The sequence below is a fragment of the Plecotus auritus genome (genome assembly GCF_963455305.1).
Source record: "Plecotus auritus genome assembly, chromosome: 3".
In the NCBI taxonomy this organism is placed as follows: domain Eukaryota; kingdom Metazoa; phylum Chordata; class Mammalia; order Chiroptera; family Vespertilionidae; genus Plecotus; species Plecotus auritus.
The window spans coordinates 217194395-217216825 of record NC_137772.1 but is presented as its reverse complement, the minus strand read 5'-3'; the positions used below and the strand labels follow the sequence as shown (position 1 = coordinate 217216825).

Below are 22431 nucleotides of genomic sequence, written 5' to 3'. Positions count from 1 at the left end.
AGGGGCAGCTGACACATGGTTCTTTGCTTTCTCTGGAGCCAGATCTAAAGGCTCACAGGATTCGGGCTGGCTCGCCCCAGGCACCTCCCTTTCAATTAATTCAAGGTTAACTGATTAGTAACCTTAATCACACCTAGAAAGATCCCTCTTGCCACACGATGTAACACAGTCACAGGAGCGATATATTCACAGGATCTACCTCGAGGAGGAGAACATTTTAGAAAGGTAATGTCGCGAGGGTCACCTTAGCCCTCAGCCTTCCACAGTGGAATAACTTGGGTCAAGGCTAACCCGCAGTTCGTTGCTTATAAATGCTGCAGAGCCCCTCAGGAGTTCATCTTCCCTTCCACAGGGAGGGTCTCCTTGCACGTAAAGGATGTAGATTCGTTTCTTAGGACTGTCGTAACGAAATACTACACACTGGGCGGCTCAAAACAATGGAAATGTACTCTCAGATCTGGAAGCCAGATGTGCGGGATCCAGGTGTGGGCAGGTCCCTGCTCCCACGGAAGGCTCCGGAGGAGAGTCCTTCCTGCCTCTTTCTGGTTCACGGGGGCTGCCGGCCATCCTTGCTGTTCCTTGACATGTGGGTGCCTCACTTCAGTCCTGCCTGGTCTTCCTGTGGCCGCCTTCCCTGTGGGTCCCTGTAGTCAGTTCACCTTTTCTTATAAGGACACCACCCTGACCCAGGGCGACCTCATCTGAATGTGGTCACATCTGCAGAGACCCTGTTTCCAAAGAGGCCACCTCCACAGGTCCTGGGGTGAGCACTGAGCCTATCTTCTGGGGCAGACACAGTTCAGGCCCCAACAAGGACTGTCTCAGCATCCACCTCTTCTTCCTCTCAGTCAGCAGCCCTGGGAGAGCTCAGCTTCCTTCCTCCCACTCAGCGGCTTTTCTCCCTGTGTCCCAGGTACCACGTCTGGACAAAAGGCCACGCGCCCACGAACTTCGCCAAGTGGCGGACCGCCACCACGCCTTACCGGGTCGAGTGGGAGGCCGATTTCGAGCCGTACGTTGTCGTGAGACGGGACTGCCCCGAGTACGACCGGAGGTTTGTGGGCTTTGGCTGGAACAAGGTGGCTCACATCATGGAACTGGATGCACAGGTGAGAGGAGAGGAATGGCATGGACCAGAGGCAGTGGGCAGGGGCGGGGAGCCTTGGTCTTCGAGCTGAGAGACCTTGGAGATAAGAGAGAGGAGACCTGAGAGGGGAGGAAATGTGCTCAGGGACCTGGAGTGAGAATGGCAGTGCTAATCCTCGGGCTGTCAATTCCCAAATTATCCCTCTCTGCCCTTGCATGAGAGCTGGGTTCCAGGCCAAGACCCAGACAAATGTGGGTGTCTCGTGACAAGCCATCTCACCCGCCCCCCTCCTCCTCACTCAATCCGGTGATATAGGCAAGCAAACAATGACCTTTCCCACTCAGCCTGTGAGTCATATAAATGCCACACAGCGTGCAGCTAAGATCCAGCTGATTATTCCGCCCCGTAACCAAGAGTGATATTTTTAGGCTGTAGTCACCCATGAAACCCTTCCATTCATTCTGCCAATACTTACCGAGCACCCACTTCAGCAGCAGTCGCCTGCAGGATTCTAATAGGTTAAACCAAACCAGGGTCTGCCGATTTTTCTGTCAAGGAACAGATAGTCAATTGGGGGGAGGGGGGGTTGTGGGTCCTAGGGTCTCAACTCTGCTCCTGTCGTTCAGTCATAGACAGTATCTGAACAAATGTGTATGGCCGCATTCAATAAATCTTTATTTATAAAAACACCACACAGTGAAGCCCTGGCCAGTGTGGCTCAGTTGGCTGAGCATCATCCCATTCACCAAAAGGTCACTGGTTTGAGTCCCAGTCAGGACACATACCCAGGTTGCCAGTTGGATCCCCGGTTGGGCGTGTACAGGAGGCAACCCATCGATGGTTCTTTCTCACATAGATATTTCTCTCACTCTCCCTCTCCCTTCCCCCCTCTCTAAAATCAATAAAAACATATTTTTTAAAAAAGAAACACAATGTAGTGGGCCAGACACGCTGCCGTCGGTCAACCCTCTGTTAAGCAAACAAAAGCAAAACTAATCTGGGTAAGTCAGGAGGATTCCTGGGCCCACCACCCCACCCTTTTTCTCTCCGTATGCTGTTCTCCAAGGCGCCTCCTCATGGAGCACAGTGGAAATGTTTCTCAACAAGAGCACCCCAAATACAGGGGAAAGGATGGATGCTGGGTGCCGGCTGCCCCGGAGTCACCCCGAGGGCTCTCCAGCAGGTCCAATGTGTTTGAGAGCAGTCCCAGGCGTTTTCCATCAACATCTGGGTCTAAGAGCCACTGGTATAGACAGAAGGCTGTAGAACAGTGTCCGTATTTAACAACGGAAAGCATGACCTGTAGTCTCCGCACGTCCCGTCATCCTTGGAAGGGGCCCAGCGCTGCTCCCAGACAGAAGTGTGTAGTCTGCCTGGGCTTCTGCTTGGAGGAGAAGAAATGTGGCATTCACGCAGCCAGCAGCGTGGTGGGGGAGCTGGCTCAAATAAAGCCTATTTTCCAGCACTGAGATCTGGGCTACGTTTGTTTTAGGCGATTTAGACAGAACCCTTGAAAAGTCCTCATTTATTTTCCTCTCTTTGCCAATAGCACACGCCAAACATGATTTTGCCCTTTCCAGCGATGTCAGGAAATAACAGGTACACACCTGACGGGTAATCCAGCCACACCTGTAGGGACAGGTGGATTGGTAGGTCTCTTTGTCTCCACATGAAATGTCTCAGGCAACTAAGCCTTTTCTTTTCCCTCCTTTCTTTTTTTTAATATATTTTTTATTGACTTCAGAGAGGAAATGACAGGGAGAGAAACGTCAATGATGAGAGAATCATTGATCGGCTGCCTCCTGCACACCCCTCCTGGGGATCGAGCCTGCAACCCGGACATGTGCCCTTGACCAGAATCGAACCCAGGACCCTTCAGTCCACAGGCCGACGCTCTATCCACTGAGCCAAACCAACTAGGGCTCTTTTCCCTCCTTTCTCACCATCAGCTGTCATTTCTTGCTGCCATCAGAATTCCTCTATCTGGATTTTCCCTTTCCGAGTTTATTCTGCCCTGGATGACCAAAATTTATTAGACATTATGCCCAAAACCAGCGAACATAGATGCTGAGTGAAGGTGTGCCAGGTTCTGCTTGAGTGACATGTCCTAAATAGTTTGTCACCTGCTTTGCTATTCAGAGACATTTTTGTTTTTTGGCCCGAGTTTCTATCTGTATCCTGTCACACAGAGGACACCATGGTGGTGAGACTTGTAATAAGATGGGTAGGCGAGAGTTTTATTCTCGATGAAGTTCCGTTCATCAAAACGGAACTTTTTCTTTGTCCCTTCTCTGTCCCCTCCTTTGTGCTGATCTGTTGAGACTATCACAGCGAGTCCTGTGAGAAATCACCTAAACAGACCTCATTTCATTGAGCAGAATAATCTCTCTTTCCAGAGCAACTGCACAGGCATGTGCTTACATTTATCAAGCACCTTTTATGGGCCATGAACTCTGCCCAGCACTATGCCAACATTATTCCTCATCTTCCAAGGTCGGCATTATCACTTTCATTTTATAGATGAGAAAACTAAGGCTCAGAGAAGCCAACCACTTTGTCCAACGCCATGGGAACGCCACGGTGGTGCTGTCCATGGTGCTGCCCTCCTTTTTCATGTCCTTCCTCGCTTCATTCATTCCCTTAGTCCAGGCATCCTCAAACTACAGCCCGCGGGCCACATGCGGCCCGCCGAGGACATTTATCCAGCCCGCTGGGTGCCGCTGCCTGTCCTGCTTAGCAGCCGACTCGTCCCAGGCCCGCAGTGTGCATAGGAATTTGTTCATAGTTTTTTATTTAAACTATAGTCCGGCCCTCCAACAGTCTGAGGGACAGTGAACTGGCCCCCTGTTTAAAAAGTTTGAGGACCCCTGCTAGTCATCCAGTCATCCAGGTGGATTCATCGCACGTTACCCAGGGTTCTTGCAAGTGCTCAAGCTGCTCTTGTCTCCTTCCAGGAATACGAATTCACCGTGCTTCCCAACGCCTACATGATCCACATGCCTCATGCCCCCAGCTTCGACATCACCAAGTTCCGGTCCAACAAGCAATACCGCGTCTGTCTCAAAACCCTGAAGGAAGAGTTTCAGCAGGACATGTCCCGCCGCTATGGCTTTGCCGCCCTCAAATATCTCACGGCCGAGAACAACAGCTAGCATCACGAAGCCACCGCCAGGGAGAGACAGACATTCTGCAGGGGGGGAGAGCCACTTGCTGTTTGGGGCCCAGCCTTGGAACTCAAAATGAAGCAATGTTTTTTTTTTGTTTGTTTTTATTTGTCTCTTTGGCCCAACAAGGCTGCCTACACCACAGAGATCTGGGACAAGGATCCGTCCAGGCCCACTCTGCCCCACAACCCAGCATTCCCAGAATGTGGAGAACTAGCTCGTCCCCAGGGTCTCTTCCAGAATGGGACACGGAGGGGTGAGAGGGAGCCATGGGGTTATCCTACCACAAAGCCACACAACCAAGTAGGTCTGTGGAATGTTCTCGTTGCTGTTTAAGAAAAGGAAGTGAGGGTGCTGGGCATCAGCCATCCCAGGAAATAAAGGCAGAAGTGTCTTTTCGTTCGTCAGACTTTCGTCCTTGTCCTGCCATCTAGCTGAGTACCCAAGATGAGGGCAAGCCAATGATTGGAACCAACCATCTAAAAAAATAAAAAAATAACCCGATGGGGACATGGTGCGTGGCGGGACCTGGAGGCGTGGTTGTTTGGTTCTTTGTCCTCAATGTCACTCTTATTTTGATTTGTTTTTGTTGGGGGGCGGGTGTTCTTTTGTTTGTTTTTATATGGGAATCCAAAATAGAAAATCTGACCTTTTAAGGCTCTGACAGAAAAGTCAGCTGCCTCAACCCATACCCTCTATCCACCGTGGCCCAGCAGGGAAGAGGCGAATTCAGCCAGTAGTTGAACATGGGCCACCTTCTCCAGGGTCATCATCAAGGCCCCCGTGACCTTGAACTCCCCCCTCTTCAGAGTCCCGGGGCTAAGATGGACATAGGAAAACCAACTGTTTTACAACGGGTCACATTTTCTATTGGCAACGACTGATTCCTGGGGGAAGGGCTTCGAAGGGACTGGTTCGGTGCATGTGAAAGGCGAGAACCGCTCAGGCCTTTGGAAGAACTTCCATAATCTGTGCGAGCCCGATGCTGAAGATGCACGTGCCCATTCGGAGATGTTCGAGACGAGCACGTGGGCTCCTCTGTTCATTCCCGCTTCACTGCGGTGGGGACGAGGTCACGACCTCAGGCTCCCTTGGGACCTGCCCAGAGGGTAGGCAGGCACCTTCACTGGTTACACAGATGGAGGAGACACTGGACTTTTTACCCATTTTCTTGAATCTTCAATATTAATGTTGTGTTTACAATGATGAGAATGAGAGTCAATGCCCTACTCTGCGGGGCAGTTTGTATTGAGTTGCGATTTGCCCAGCGAACGCTGCATTCAATAAACGGAAGTATGGACTGTTTCTTCCCGCCCCCTCCCACTCCTGTAAGAAGCTGCCGAGACACACTCAGTGTATCGAGCCAACTTGAGAAACAGCAACTTTCCACTTCCTGTTGACGTTTTATTTCTCTCATCATCTGAACCATAACCTTTGCCTCCTTGCCTGAGGTTAGATTTCACTCTATCCTCTAACACAGCACTGTCACACTTCCCACTTAGTTTCTGTGTGAACACAGATGTTTTAGATAGCAGATGGCGGCAGCAAGGTAAGTCATGGGCATCAGTAGGAAAGTGAGCCCCCACCCCTTTGACCTGGTGGTCCTAGGACACCCCACAGCAACCTGGTTTAGGAGACCGTGATGTGTTACACGGTCAGATGGATATTTCACTCAGATTTTTTTAAAATTAGGAAAACAACTCTTAGGGCTAATCCTGAAACCAATGTAAATAAGTTTATGGATGTGCACATATATATCACCCACATATATTACAAAGTTAATCTATGGATATAGTAAAAAGTAAAATATTCCAAAAGCGTTCAAATTACATATTAACCCCCTTTCTCCATTGGCGTGTGGGAACCAGGCTCACAGGAACTCACTTTTCTTCTATGTTCAAGTGACATCACATCTGTAGCTCAATATGCCACCAGTTAGGGCACCACCACCCGAGAGCTGGTTGTTAAACATTTACCAGCACGCCAGTGCCTTCTTCACTGTGTGTACACACACGGGCACTCAGACATCCTCCCCCTTCTAGAGACGGCCACTGTTAACAGATGTATTGATACAGCTTTTGGATTCATTACTACCAGCTACTTGAGCTAAGTAGGACTGGTTTCTCAATGTTAAAAATCCATATTTAATTCCTTAAAGCGTTTTATTTTGTACATTTTTTTTCATGGCACCTGGATCGTACCCAGCCACCTCGCTCTCACTGGCAGTCCTATGGGTCTTGGTGACCATATTATTCATCATCCAAACTGGGTCACCTCCGAGGATGAAGGAAGGTGCTAATTGCTTTGAGACAATAGTACAAATTGAAGAATGGTGTAGCTTCATGGACACTGAGCTTATAAATGCCAGAACCTGACACTACACACCAACAGGAGAAAATTCCATTTCCCCAAAGACAGGTGCCTGACACATGGAGGTTGATCTCACTTAAGGCTGGAGCTCGGATGTTGGCTGATGTCCAGGTTCCATGTGGAGGCTGAGGTCTGCAGAGCAGCCAGCAGCGTGAATTCCCAGAACGTGCATTGGGAACAGCAGTTCACGGCCAGCGCATGTGGGGAGCTGCAGCCATTTGGACAGAGGCAATGGCTGTGGGTGTCGATTCCTTCCCATCAGTTCCCTAGGGGAGCACAAGTGTGTAAACGGGTCACACTGGTGTTTTCCATTGGTGTGTGTTTACATAGCCGATGCCATCTTGGCATTCAGCTGAGAGAAAAGGTTTCTCTGTAATATTCAGAATCTAAGAGAGCTAAGATTTATTGAGTAACACCATTATGTGGAAGGACCTTTTGCATGCATTCGCTCACTGAGTCATTGTAGCCAAACAACAAAGTGGATATTACTGTTTATAGATGAGGAAACTGATCAAGTTCTGGGAAATTAAGTAACTTCCCCAAATTCACATGGTCCATACGTGGCAGAACCAGAATTTAAACCTAGGCCTATTTGTTTGAATCCAAAGCCACAAAGCAAGCAATGTTCCTCCCTTCCCCACTAGGAAAGAAACGGATTAAATATCGGCAGACAGAAGGATAGCAAGGTTATTAGATTTCTAGACTTTTTCCTTCAATATCCGTCTAATAACACACACAGTCTAGACAGCAACCTCTCCTGTTTGCTCCAAATCTTGCTATGCTCCTGGACGTTCTGAAAATTCATTTGAAATAGACCCGGGCAATCCCTAATCCTATTTCGACAGCGAGATCGACTCCAGGGGGCAGTAATTGATTCCCTGAAGGCTCCGGGTCCCTTCCCCGATGACAGGGCCCAGGTAGAGACACTGTTTTCAGCTCCCCCTTGGACCTCAGCTCAGCATCTGCCTCCAGGGATCCCCCAGTGTGTAGGGCCGGTTCACAGAGCACATATGTGCTGAGCTGACTAATGGCTTCTTTGTGCCCCATCATGAAAGGACAGACCCTACTCTAATTCTGTTCCTTTCAAAGACTCCACTGTCTTTGAGTTAAGGCTGCATCTGTGATCACCAGGCCACTAGGGAGCTCTGTGTCGGTGGGAGAAACGTGATGAAAATCCCCTCTCTGATGTGGCGTCTGCACGCCATTGGTGGAAGTAATAAGAGCCACCATTTAGTGAACCAAGGCTACGAGGTAGTTGGCACTCGTGTCCTCACCACAACATTCTAATATAAAGAAGGTATTATTATTATTATTAAGTGAATGGAACCAGCCCTCAGAGAAATTATGTGACTCACCCAAAACCACACAGGTTGTCCATGGAGGTGTCAGAATTTGAACCAAAATCTGGCTGACTTCAAAAACCTCTACCTTTCCACTCTATGCTGTTGTCTCCTCAGATGATACCGAAATCAGCTTGGCTACTGGGCTTGTGCAGTCATATCTTCATGTAGGTCATGGTAATATCTTTTTTCCCCTCCTTGCTTTTATAATCCTCAGGTTAATTTCCCAGTGTAATGCCATTGAAGTTTATGAAAGGTCGGTTATATGCATTCTAAGAAGTTTCAGACCCATGGAATCTAATTTAGTCAGAGGGCCGCCATGGTCCTTGTCTTCATTCATTGAACATAAATGTTCTTAGTATGTGCCCTCCAATGTCAAGGGATGGTTGGTGACAACTGAAAAGGAGATCCTGGGGCACCACAAAAATGTAGGGTTTCTCATTATGAATTTGGATGGAGTTGGTCACTGGTTTGTTCCAACACATACAGATAGTCTTGAGACACAACATCTTCTGGAATGAAGTTCTGGGAAGCGCTCCCAAGGTGTAGTACCAAGACCATCTGATCGGTGAGGCTGGGATGATGTCATGAAATGATTGACAGAGCTTGCTCAGAGCAACACTCTTCATCGGATTCCAGGTAAGTTGTGCTGCTATGCTTCCGAAGGAAGAAAGGAAGGGTGGTATCAGAACAGTTTCCTTGCAGTCATCATTATTTCTTTCTGCGTGCCACAAATATTTATTGCGCAGCCGCTCAGCAAAGAGCACTGTGGAGACAAGAGTGAGCCAGGCCCAGTCAGCTGTCATGTGATGGACAGTTACTGGACAGCTGAAAAGTGAAGAGGTAATGCTGAGGTAGGTTTCACCTTACTGCATTTATGCAAACAATTTTAGTTTATTGCTAAAGTTATCGTTTCAAACAGAGGAGTCACAAATAGCACCAATAACTTAGATGCCCATCATTTGGATTCACTGGTTGTTAACATTTAGTCACCTATGCCTCATACCTCTCTGTCTACAGTATTTTTTCTAAAGCATTAGAGAGTGAATTGTAGGTGTCGTGCCCCTTTAAATCTGAATATGTGTTTTTTAAAAATAGGGACATTATCTTATAGAACTACAATGCAAGGGTCCAATGCAAGAAAGTTAACGTTGATACGAGACTATAGTCTAACACACAGTCTACTTTCAAAATTTGCCAAATGTTCTAATAATGTCTTCATAGCAGGAATGACCTCCCTCCCATTCTGCACTCCGATTCCAGGGTCCAATCCAAGTTCAAATATTGTGTTTAGTCGTCTGTAGTCTCTAATCAGGAACAATGCCTTGGTCTTTCTTTACACTTTCTGACAGGGACATTTTTGAAGAGTATGGACAGTTGTTTTGCTAGTTTAGTGTTCTGACTGAGAAATGGGTTACATAAACAGGCCAATTCATAGACTAGGTAATATGTGTATGTAACCTGTCAAGTGCATTATATGATGCAATACATTATAAACGTTGATGGCAGGTAGTGTTAAAGAAGCCAGGACTCAGAAGGTTCCCCATCGATGTGTATGCAATGCATTGGTGAGCTAGTCCCACAGGTGGGGCCCTAGGGCAGTATCTGGTATCCTAGGACACATCCCCAGCCCCATGTGGTTGCCTTATCACCAGAAAACGAAAGGGATCATTTTCTATCTGCTTAAACGTCTTATAACTACTTTTAAGATGTATTGAAATGCTTTGTAGATTAGGATGGATGTCGCTTATTTATATATATAAGTATGAGCCTTTTCAATGTTTTTAGTTTCCCGGATGTAAAAGATAAAACAACAATGCGAAGTCTTACCTTCTCTCTGACTTCATTACGTATGGACCCACATTAGCTAGTTCATTAGCCTGTCCACCCTCCCCCACAGATTATTTAACACTTGGGTAGAACTGGCTACAGAGCTCTCTACCTCATTGGGGGTGGATGGAAACATTACTAGGAGAAGACATCAAGGGTAAGGGGATCCTTGCGAACCTGATTTAAGTGCTCAACCCGATTCTTGCCAAACCAGCATGGAGAGGCCTGACACTGACCCTGGTTTCCTCAGGAATGGGTTAGAGACTCTCCTGTGGGCTTCTCAGAGCCTTTAGCTTCAGGATTAAATATCGTTTCTGAATTTAGTAGAACTCTCCCTCTGGCCTAAACAAGACTCTTCTCTCTGGAGGTCAGTGTCTATGTCTATGATAGGAGACTGTTGATCCTTTGTGATTCGTTTTGTTTTTGATTTGGTAACAGCATTGGGAAGCACTTGAGTAGTACTGGCTATGCATCAGTGACAGTGTTAAGTGTTTCACATCTACTAAGTTAGTTAAGTAGTAAATATTACCAGAGCCATTTACAAAGGAGCAAATTGAGGCACAGAGAGGTTAAGTAATTTGCATAAAGTCACACAGTCAGTAGCAGCACAAGATTTAACCCAGGCGGTTTGGCCCCAGAGTTCACCTTCTTAACCACTGTGGTCTCCTGCTTCCCCGATGGGGGGAGGAAATGGCATGCTTTATAATAGGCCCTTCACTGTGCGCCTCATGTTGTTAGAGGGTATGTCAGTTTCCGAGTGCGGTGTAACAAACTGTGGGTCAGGAGTGCAGGTGTGAGTTGGCTGGGAACCCTGACCAGGGTCTCAGCAGCTGCCGTCAAGGCCCCAGCCACGCTGTGGTTCTGACCTGGAGCTCAGGATCCTCCTCCAAGGTCACCGTTGGGAGAACTGAGTCCCGTGTGTGTGTAGAACCGAGAGCCTGGCTTTCTTGGTGGCTCTAGGCACAGGGCCATTCTCAGCTCCTAGAGGACCCCCGCCATTCCCTGCCACATGGTCCTCTCCACAGCAGGGGGTTCACTTCCTCAAAGCCAGCAGGGGAGCCCCTTTCTCCATCTGCTAAGACAGTCTTACCTGAGGTGACACGGTCATTAGGAGACATCCCATCTTATTCTCCCCATTCCAGGGGCGCGGGTGATACAGGGCATGCACACCGGGGCAGGCACCTTCCGCCACCTCAGCATTCTGCCTGCCACACGCCACGTGATCACCCCTCTCTCCAGGCTGGACTGGGCGCCGCCTGAGAGAAGGGGCGGTCGCCGTGTCCCATCCCCGGCAGCCTGTGCAGCCCAAAGGGTCACTCAGGCATGCTCACTGTGTCTTACAAGACATCTCAGAGACGAGGCTGCTCTTATTTGGGGCGATGCCAGGCCTGGGCAATGCCAGGCATGGTCCTGACGTGATTGGCACCACCATTTCTTTGGGAAACACGGACATTTCTGAAAGGAGAAACCTCTCCATCTCATGGCACATCTTTACTCCCAGCTCTCCCTCCACCATCTTTTCTCTGGTTCCCTGGTGTTTACCCTCTCCCCAGGGTGAGGCGGGCATGTTCTTCTCCTTTAACTAAATGCAGCCAACATTCAGAGAGAACCTTTTGTGTGTGCTGGCTGCAGCCCACAGGCATCGAGAAGGTCAGAGAGGAAGCTCGGGGTTCAGTGCGGAAGGTGAACGCAGAAACCGCCGGAGTCTGGTGCGAGAATGGAGCAGTACCGGCCCGGGGACGCGTTCCCCGCCTGTGATTGGCTGAACGGGACCATTTCTGTGATGTGACCTGAGGGTGATTCTTTGGAAACTGCTTTTCTTTAGGAAGAAACTGCATCCCCAGCACCTAGCACTGTGCCCAGCACACAGTAGATGCTCGATAAACATAAGGTGTCCCCCAAAATGTATCCTTTTGACAGCTCAATGGACGTTTCTTTTCAGATTTAGTCCATTGGAATTGATAATTATTCAAAGTGTGTATATATTTTGGGGACACCCTGTATTTATTGCCTGGAGGCCAAGATATAGTAGCCAAGAGCTCAGACTCAAAAAAGTCCTCATTTGGGATCCAGGGTGGGCCCCTTCCAAGCAAGTTACTGCATTCTTTTGAGCCTCTGTTTGCTTATCTGTCCAGTGATGACCTGAAGGACGGCTACCTAAGAAGGGCTAAGAAATTTACATGAGAGAGACAGGCCGGGGGACGAAGGAAATGCACATCCTTTAGCGATGTTTCCTCCACGAATCCTCTAGAGAAGGGGTGAAGGAAGGTCAGGGGGTGGGGATGAAAGGGAGAAGGGAATCTGGGCGATGAGAGGCTGGGGTGCGAGGGGCAAGACACAAGGATACTGGGAACTACAAGATACACAAAGGAGGAAAAGCCGAGGGCCGGCCCACATGCTCCTGTAGGTGTAATCACAGTCCTACTTGTTAGGGTCGTCACAGGAGGAATGCACGAGGCCAAAAGTGGTAAAGAATTATAAATTTACTAGAGGCCCGGTGCACTAATTCGTGCACCAGTGGGGTCCCTCTGCCTGGCCTGCAGGGATCGCTGAAACCGGCTCTCCAACATCCCCCAAGGGGTCCTGGATTGTGAGAGGGCGCAGGCCAGGCCAAGGGACCCCACTGGTGCATGATCAGGGCCGGCGAGGGGCACGGGAAGTTGGCCAGCCAGGGAGGGACTGCAGGAGGGCTCCAGGGTGTGTCTGGCCTGTCTCACTCAGTCCCAATCAGCCAGACCCCAGCAGCAAGCTAACCTACCGGTCAGAGCATCTGCCCTCTGGTTGTCAGTGCATATCATAGCAACTGGTCGACTGCCCCCTGGTTGTCAGTGCATATCATAGCGACTGGTCGACTGCCCCCTGGTTGTCAGTGCATATCATAGCGAGTGGTTGAGCGGCCTTTAGCATATCATTAGCATATTACACTTTGATTGGTTGAATGGACGAATGGACGACTGGACACAGCATATCAGGCTCTTATTATATAGGATTAGGTCATCTGGAAAACCAGATGGGTGGAGCCCCAAAATGGCACCAGCCCCCAGGGACGGGCAGTCAGAGATTTTAAAGGGCTTCTTCTGCGCAGAAAATTCTCTGAGCAGGTCCAGAGCCTGGGAATGTCCAGAGGGGAAGGATAATGGTCATCGCAAGTGGAATGTGGTCTAAGTGAAAGGGAATGTCCACTATGAAGTGGGCTAAAGGTCAGTTCCTGAGGAAGAGAGTATCGTGATATTCAGTTATTTGATCAGATCTAACACTACTGTGCTGTCACTTTACATTTCTCATCTATGTCGTCCTGCCGGCCTCACAGGGCAGCCTGTGATACAGGCAGGTGTCCACACTTACTCTGATTTTACAGGTGAGGGTGGAGTGGAAGCTCACAGTGGCCAACCCATCACTGTGCCGCTCCCTGGTCATGAGAGGAAGCGGTCAGAGCTGGAGCTCGGGCCCCACTCCTGACTCCCAATGCTGTGCTCTCGGCAGCCAGGAGCCGTCAGCAGAAGAGCGTGACTAGACCAAGTGCGGGGTCCAAGTAGTTCATCAAAACACACGCAGGAGCTGTCAGCATCTGCAGGGGTTCATGAAGGGGAAAATAAAAGGCTCTGGTTGGCTGGAGGTGAATAAATAGAGGAAGCAAAGGTTGGAAAGCTCACAATAAATCATCCAGGGATTGTCTTCAAGATTTCTGGTTGACCGAACAATAAACCGGGCGGGCAGAGAGCAGACAGCAAAGGAGGCTTTCAGATTGCTGGAGGGAGGAGGGATCGAGTGGGTGTTAAGCAGCCGCTGGGCCCGAGGTCCTGTGTGTCCTGTGCGGGATGGGTGACCTGCATTATCTGTTTACCCCTCAGCCAGCTCTGCGAGGTGGATGCTGTTGTCCTCATCTCTGGGCAAGGGGAGGAAGGTCAAGGAGGGGAAGCCAAAGGCCCGCAGTCCTGCAGCTGCTAAGGGGTCTGCCAGGCTCTGAAATCCACACCTTTCCATGAACACATGCCCCAGGGGGCCAGAGGGATTTCACCTGGGACCTCTCAGGAGCGAATGAAAGAGGGGAGTCTCAGGGGCATGTTTTAAAATGCAGGTGTTATTATTCAGGGAGGTTGAGGCCAACAGAGCAGAAGGTGATGGTCATTGGGAAGACAATTTGTGACAGTTCCGAGAGGAGAGGGCAGCCCCACCAAGGAGAGCCAAGTGGGGAAGCGCCAGCGGGGCTGAGAGGCAGAGGGAGGGGGGATGTGGGCGAGGGCCTTTGTTGTGGTTCCCAGGGAAGTCTCGCTTGAGTCGGGGTGAGCAGGAGGGGACTGACTAACTGCAACAATCTCAGAGGGCTCTGGGGTCGGGCTGTCTCTAGTTGTCTGGAACCTGGCCCTGGGATATCGGAGCGGGGTGTGGCCCAGAGGGTGGTGGCAGGTGAGAGCTTGGATTGGTGGATTTGCATGTGGAAGGCTAGTCCCTGGGAGGGGCAGTCACTCCAGAGTCTACAAACCCCCAGGTGTCAGAAACACAGGGTTCTTACAGAAGAGCAACATTCACCCAGGCAAACAGGTGGCATCACAAACCTTCCAGAGAGTTAATGAGGTGCACCTGGGGCTTCTCCATGTTCTAGAGCCAGAGTGGGACTCCACTCATCACATCAGGAGAGGCCTCTCCATGGCTTTACCATGGTTTGGCGAAGTCAGGATGGGCATTGTTTTAAGCATCCTGACAGCAAGTAATTGCAGGTCAAAGGACCCAAGTGGGTAAACTAATCTGGATTAAATGAGATTAATCAGAATAAACTCTGTTATTCCCCTATCAAGAATGTGAAGACATTGTGTAAAGTGTGTGTCTGTGTGTGTGTTTGTGTCTGTGTATATGTGTTTGGGTCTGTGTGTGTATGTGTCTGTGTGTTTTTTGTGCATGTGTATGTCTGTGTGTGTGTCTGTTTTGTGTGCATGTGTGTGTCTATGTGTGTGTCTGTGTGGGCAGTCCAAACCAGGCTCACAGAAAAACAGAGGCGTTTGGCTGTATAGGTGACCAGGAAACTATGGTGTAGCAAGGGACTGAAAGACTGATTTTCCAAGTTTATTTTTTGCCCTTTGGATGTCTCATGGATATAAATAGAAATTGAATCTGCTCCTCTATTACTTATTCTTAACGTTATTTGTCAGTGCGATTAAGTGTACGGAATGAAAATAGGAATCAGATAAACCCTTCAGCATGTCTTAGGATAAAGATACAATTTCTTATCACGGCTTATAGGGTTTGCAGGCTCTCTCTTCTACCTCTGTTTCTAACCTCATCTCACACCACACTCCACCCCACTGCCTACCATGCCCTTGGCTTCTTCATCCAGCTACCTGTCAGTCATTCTTCACTTCTCTTCTCTAGCATCATTCCTTCAAGAGAGTGCTCACTGGCCTCTCTGCCCAAAACACACCCCTCCCCCCCAAGGATGCTCTCATAGCACCAAGTACTTCTGCTGCGTAATCGCTGTCACAGTTGAACTTCACATCATTTATGTAATGATTTGTTCAATGGCTACCTCCCTGATAAGGCTGTGGGCTCTGGAGGTAGGTAACTGAAATGGTTTTTATTCACCAGGGCAGCTCAAGATCCTAACATGGAGTAGGTCCTAAGTAGATATTTGTTAGATGAATAAATAAATGAATGAACGTGGCCTCTCTTCCCACACCCATCTCTGTGGTAAACTATCTTTTCAATGACCACCACCTCCTAATCTGTTGGCCTCATCATCCCCAATTGAGCAAGTCACTTCCCTCCCTAAACCTTCCTTTCTTCATCTGTGCAATGGAGGAATTGGTTGTGACCATTGATTTCTAAAGCCTTTCCCATTTCTGTGCTGTTGTGGGCTGTTTAAAGGCTTTCTGTGTTTCTTCCCCGTGGCAAGGAGAAAGGGGGTTCTTTAAGATATGGGATGGCAGAGGGGAAAGAGGGTACTTGTAATGTTGAAGGATGATCAGAGAAGTCCTCACTGATAAGTGCAGAGACTTGAAGGAAGGAAGAGTGTGAGACATGTGGATATCTGAGAAAGAGCAATCCAAGTAGAAAAAAAAAGAACAGCTGATGCAAAGGCCCTGAGGCAGGCTAGAGTAAGATTAGCAAGAAGGCAAGGATGGTTAGAACAAAGTGGGCTGGCGAAGAATGATAAACAATGAGGACCAAGAAGCAAGGCTTGGAGGGGACAAAATACATAGGGCCTGGTGACCATTGTAGGACCTTTTACTCAGAGTGGGATGAGAAATCATGGGAGGGCTTTGAGCAGAGGAATGACATGAACTTAGGGCCTAATTGGATTCCTGAATGACAGTGAAAAGATGAGCTATTGTAAATTATGTTTACATTTCCAATGTGTGTAAATTCTCTGGAGTTCCATTTCATAAATTCATGTCATGCCATAAAGATTCTGCAATTACTGAAGAAAACAAATGAATACAAATATATGCCTTAAACAAATAAGATACCCTTGGAATTCCAACTATTCATTCCCTCACTCTCTTTCCAATGGCCTCTGTGCGTCTACAACATGCACCAGCTGGGAGTGAACCTAGAACTTGAATTTTGTCTCTGAAAGGTATTAACTGTGAGACATTCCCAGAACCTGGTCTGCAAAATGAACCCAGAAAAATATGTTTGTTGATGCCACATCGGGCCAGTGGGAGGGTTACGTGAAAATGCACCTGTATTATCCTTAGCATAGTGCTTGGTGTTAACCTTGGTGCTCAGTAGATGCTGGTTTCCACTCGTCTCCTTCCTTTTCGAACAATAATTAATGTGGAAATGGGAGGCTGGGATATGGGGCACATTGAGATCATGATAATAACCACACGTTTGGACACAACTTATTTACATTTCCAAGCACCATCCAAACAATTTTATGAGCTGCCAGCAGAGAGAAGACTGTTCTCATTTTCTAGATGGAACGAATAAGGCTGGAGTGGCTTGTACAGCAGCAAAGCTGGGGTGGTGGTGGTGGGGGGGGGCGGTGAGTTTCAGCTTCTCTTGCCCATTTCTCTCTGTGTTCTTCCCAACTACTCTCCAGGGTTTGGCTTCAGCTTGTTTTAACAGTCAACCAATTGCAAAGAACGCCAGACCTGTGAATGGTTTAAGTAACAAAGGAAGGCCCCATAGGTGCTACCCGCACCAGGCCTAAGAATCTCTTCTGATGGCCTAGAGCAGTGGTCGGCAAACTTATTAGTCAACAGAGCCAAATATCAACAGTACAACGATAGAAATTTCTTTTGAGAGCCACATTTTTTAAACTTAAACTTCTTCTAACGCCACTTCTTCAAAATAGACTCGCCCAGGCCGTGGTATTTTGTGGAAGAGCCACACTCAAGGGGCCAAAGAGCCACATGTGGCTCGCGAGCCGCGGTTTGCCGACCACTGTCCTAGAGTGTGTAAAAACCACATTTGAAAGATTCAAGGGGCCACCCAGGTTAATTTTGCTGGAAAAAATTCAGCTGATAAGTTCTTGGTTTGCCTTCCACACAGTTCCCTGCTCAGCAGGTAGAGGAAGCAGTAAGAACTACCCTTCTGGCCCTAACCGGTTTGGCTCAGTGGATAGAGCGTCAGCCTGTGGACTCAAGGGTCCCAGGTTCGATTCCGGTCAAGGGCATGTACCTTGGTTGCGGGCACATCCCCAGTAGGGGGTGTGCAGGAGGCAGCTGATCGATGTTTCTCTCTCATCGATGTTTCTGACTGTCTATCCCTCTCCCTTCCTCTCTGTAAAAAAATCAATAAAATATATATATTTAAAAAAAAAAAAAAGAACTACCCTTCTGGACTTGACTTAGATCAGTAAGAAACAACAAACTGCTTGTCTGAAAATGACGACAGAGAAAGAAGCAGGTCACGTGGACTCAGCAGGGGGTGAAGGGAGGAACCCCCACCCAATCTCCTGAACTCTGAACTTTAATAATGCAGATGTCAAATATGAGGCAAAAAATCAACATGATCCCAGGAACCAACTCATCAAAAAAGCAAAACAGCTAAGACAGAAGAACCCTAAAAATAAAATCTGACAATATAATTTAAAATATTCTTAGCCAGAGAGGACAGAACGAGAGAGACACCTTAAGAAGTTAATGTGGCTGCACAGGTAGGGTCTGCCTCAGGGACAGTTCTTTTGGGTACAAGTAGCAAGTTCATTTTAAATTGACTTTAATCAAGTAAAGAGGGATGTAATAAAAGGATCCTGGGACCAATCACAAAATCCCAGGGCAGCTCAGCCTCTTTAGTGGTTGTGAATCTCACAACACTCAGAAAAGAAAAAAAAATACAACATCAACCTGTATCTGGTTTTCATCTTCCCATTTTCCCAGATTGGAGGGATATAAAAACGTGGGTCCTTGGGGGACATTCTGGCCACCTTTGTCCAAGCGGGTGCCAGTCTTTGGCCGGCAGTCCTCAGTTTCCATCCATTTGTCCTGTTATTCCATCTGCGCTCCAGGTCTGAACGCTCTGCTCCTTTCTTGCTGCGTCAGATCTGATTCAATGGGGCTGCACACAGCACTTAAAACAGCAATGGCTTGATGAAGATAGGCATCTACTGGTATTTCCCTCTCACTTAAAAAGATCCAGCCACTTGTGCATGGTGGCCAGCTAACCCTTGGCATTCTTTTACGAGAGAAGAAGGAAAGAAGGGAAATTGAGATGCACCAAGCAGTCTGTTGTCCCTGCCATCCTCCGGGCGTGGGACTGTGGTGAAGGTGGGAGCAGGTCCTTTCTCAGGGTCCAGGGGCAGCCCTCCCTCCGTGGTTCAGCCCCACTTGGACCCTGCTGAAGGCTGTAGGAGCTGCTGTGCTCCCAGGCCATTCCAATCTCTACTCTACCTGGTTCGCTGCCTCTCAGCACGCCCCCTCCACACCCTTAGAGGGCTCCGCTTCCCCAGGTCACTCTCTGGGATAGGTTGTACTAGTCTTTCATCCGTTCAGGGCTTTGTCAAAAACATTAAGATAATAAAAGTCACTTGCACTTAGTTCTTTTATGACGAGATGGTAAAGTTCTAAAGGCTTTACAGATTTGATCAAATTGTTATAGTAGGCCTACGAGGTAGACAGCATTGTCCTTCCTTCACCAATGGGACAAAAGGGCCTCACAGCCAGGAAGTGACAAGATCCTCCTAAGTCAGCTGACCTGGCGTGGGAACTCTAGCTCTGACCCACACCCAGCATGCTCCTCTGCTTGTCTGTAAACAGAGTTTGCTTTCTGCCCTGACACATCGGGCGTCCAGGGGAGACCAGTGATCTGGCTGCCACCTCCTAATACGAACAGCGAGGAGCAGGGAGCACAAATTGAAATTCGAAGAACTACCCTGCCGTGACCTTCTAGGCCTACAAAGCCATCAGGAGCTTGTCTCCTTGGTTCATTGTCTCTGCTTCGCTTGACACGTCCGTCTGTTTTCCTCTCACCAAGCCATTGAACGGTTCAATTATGCTCCACGCTACAACTCCTGAGGTTCTCACCTCTCCACTCCGGTGGCCAGCCTAGACCAGTAGTCGGCAAACTGCGGCTCGTGAGCCACATGCGGCTCTTTGGCCCCTTGAGTGTGGCTCTTCCACAAAATACCACGGCCTGGGCGAGTCTATTTTGAAGAAGTGGCGTTAGAAGAAGTTTAAGTTTAAAAAATCTGGCTCCCAAAAGAAATTTCAATCGTTGTACTGTTGATATTTGGCTCTGTTAACTAATGAGTTTGCCGACCACTGGCCTAGACCAACTCCCCGTCAGCCTCAGCTCCAGATGCCAGGTGAGCCCGATGTCCCAGGTTCTGTCCCTTGTCCTCTCGGCCATGGTCAAGAAGGATGGTGACCCTGCACAAACCCTGAATCCCAGAGACCTAAGACCGTGACCGTGAAAAGGATCTCCTTGCCTCTGTTTTTAAAATAGAAACACATGTACAAAATACAGACCATGAGAATCATAGCCAAACAACAAAGTACTGAACCCAAAAGTACGTGGCCAGGAAGAGCCGAGGCTGGCAGAGATGTACATAATAGAACAAACGAAACAAAGAAAGGCACAGACTCACTTCTTTGGGCAGAAATTAGAATGTTAGCACATGAAAGAGAAAAGTAAATGACTCAATTCCCACTTGGCTTTGCTGCCAGGGGGAATAATTCCCGACAAGAAATGGTAGAAAAGCTATCTTTAAGGGGACACTTCCGGGAAGAAAAATGAGAATGATAATAGAGCATTTAATATGCTTTAAGTGAATTTAAATGCTCAGAAGCAGAATAATTACATCTCAGGGCACAGAATGTACTAATAAAACGTGTCTACATTGACAGCATTGGCATCTCTGCTCTTTTAACAAACGACAGAGAAGGAAGGTTCGGCTGGAAGACTGCGAGAAGGTAGATATTGTTCTGTTTTACCATCAAGGTTCTGGAAATATATATTAATGAGCTTGAAATTAGAGCAAGAAAAAACCTGAAGGAATTACCATTAAAAATGACATGCAAATAGTTATAACTTAAAAAGATCATTGGTAGGAGTTAGCAAAGGTTTATTTGATTAATTAATTTATTCATTTGTCCAAACCCTTATTGAGTATGTTTTAGATGCCAGACACAGAGGTTATAAACATGTATAATAAGACTGAGCTTTACTATCAACCTGGTAGCATTCAGAAAAATACAGAGCAAAGCAGCCTCACCTCCTTTTTCGGTACCTTTGCCAGGCTGGTAGAACAGCTTCTTCTTCAAAGATCACATACCTGATACATGAAGATCCTTAAGGCCAGGTGTGTTCCACTAGTTGAGCTATCTCCCCATAGAAGGATCCAACAGGGGTGAGGAAGAAGTATGTCTTTCTTCATAATGAGCTCCATAAAGACCACATGGGCAGCCCATACTCCAGGGAACAGTATCTATCTTACTGCCAAAGCTAGAGCAGTTGGCTCTAAAATATTCAATCTGGTAGGTGGAGTAGGGTACCCAGGGCCCAGTAGTGAACACAGTAAACAATCAGATGGAATCATGGGTCAAAAATCAATGATGAGCCCTGGCTGGGTGGCTCCATAGGTTGGAGCATCATCCCATACACGAGAAAGGTTACGGGTTTGATTCCTGGGCAGGGCACATACCTAGGTTGCAGGTTTGATCCTGGTTGGTGCATGTGTGGGAGACAATTGATTAACGTTTCTCTCTCATATCAATGTCTCTCTCTCTCTCTCTCTCTCTCTCTCTCTCTCTCTCTCTCTCTCTCATCAATGAATATATCCTTGGGTTAGGATTAAATTTTTTTAAAAATCGATGATGAGGTTCCAATCTTGGGGGAAACAGAAATGGTAAAAATGAGGACTGATGTTAACTTAGTCACAAGTCTGTGGTCAGGGTAAATTCCCTGTCCAGGGATGGGGCTTTCTGAAGAGTCAGAAACCTAGTCAGAATTTGCAGTATAGTAGTATATTCCTCAGTATCTGCAGACCACTTCATGGGCATTTATTACACACGAGGCATCAATTTTAGGTTATCTCTCTCCAACTTGATAGTGAAGAGTTTAAGACATGTTCAGGTCCCACAATCAGTATATTTCCTTACTATTTATTCCTGCCAAATAGGGATATTTTAATTCATAATTGTAAGGATATCTAGATAATCCTGGATCCTCAAATAAAACATTGACTCACAAGGAATAGATTCATCACTGAAGATTGTTTTCCATGTCCTAGTAGACAGAAGCACTTCATATGCAAAGCATAGCTTTCAAAAAACTCTTTCCACTTGAAAGATGAACACCCATTCATTCTCTGGTTGAATGCGTCTGTGGAAAATGTTTGAACATGGTTTGTGGCAGCCCTTGGATGTGATTTTTGAAGCATCATCAATAATATATCATCAGTTTCTTTCTCTGACAATGACAGAATTATTAGCTACACTAGAGGCCCTGTGCACGAAATTCATGCATGGGTAGGGTCCCTAGTGGCTGCTGGCTGTCGGCCCGGCCTTCCTTTATTCTGTGCTGCCCCCTGGTGGTCAGCACATGTCATAGTGTGCGATTGAACTTCAGGTCAGTCGAACTCCTGAGGGGACACTTTGCATATTAGGCTTTTATATATATAGATGATTGAAGAATTTCTTCACAGTATGGTCTTAAGAAATTCTGAAATCTTGTCCTGAACATTAAAAATGATCATTCTTGAGCTCTGAACGACAAATTCCATTTAATTCGAGAGGCTCACTCCAATTTTGAAATATACCCAGCCATTCTAACTACTAGTAAAGTAATCAAATCACAAAAAAATATTTATCCCACCTTCAAAAAAATGTGTTGTTGTTTTTTATCAACCACTCTATGTCAGTATAAAAAAATAGAGGTTTGTTGTTGTTGTTAATCCTCAGCTGAGGATATTTTTCCATTGATTTTTAGAAAGAGTGGAAGGGAGAGAGACAGAAACATCCATGTGAGAGAAACCCATCGATTGGTTGCCTCCTGCACAAATCCCAACCAGGACCAGGGAACTTGCAAACCAGGTACCTGCTCTTGACCGGAATCGAACCTGGGACCCTTCAGTCTGTAAGCTGATGCTCTACCCACTGAGCCAAACCGGCTAGGGCAAAAAAAAATAGAGTTTTGTATTCACTTACCACTTCTCAGCACATCACTCTGAAAAGATGTACATATGATCCCATCATAGTCA

The 22431-nt window shown here is 47.5% G+C and overlaps 1 protein-coding gene across 4 annotated transcripts in view; it reads left to right on the top strand.

Annotated features, from left to right (window-relative positions):
• Nucleotides 1–5556, top strand: part of LARGE1 (LARGE xylosyl- and glucuronyltransferase 1) — a 448143-nt gene extending 442587 nt beyond the window's left edge. For all 4 annotated transcript variants that reach the window (XM_080661445.1, XM_080661444.1, XM_080661446.1 and 1 more), the window contains exons 14-15: nt 914–1109; nt 4042–5556. In XM_080661445.1, coding sequence (XP_080517571.1) covers nt 914–1109; nt 4042–4239 — 394 coding nt within the window. In that variant the 3' untranslated portion in view covers nt 4240–5556. The remainder of the gene's footprint in view (nt 1–913; nt 1110–4041) is intronic.
• The last annotated feature ends 16875 nt before the right edge of the window (nt 5557–22431 follow it).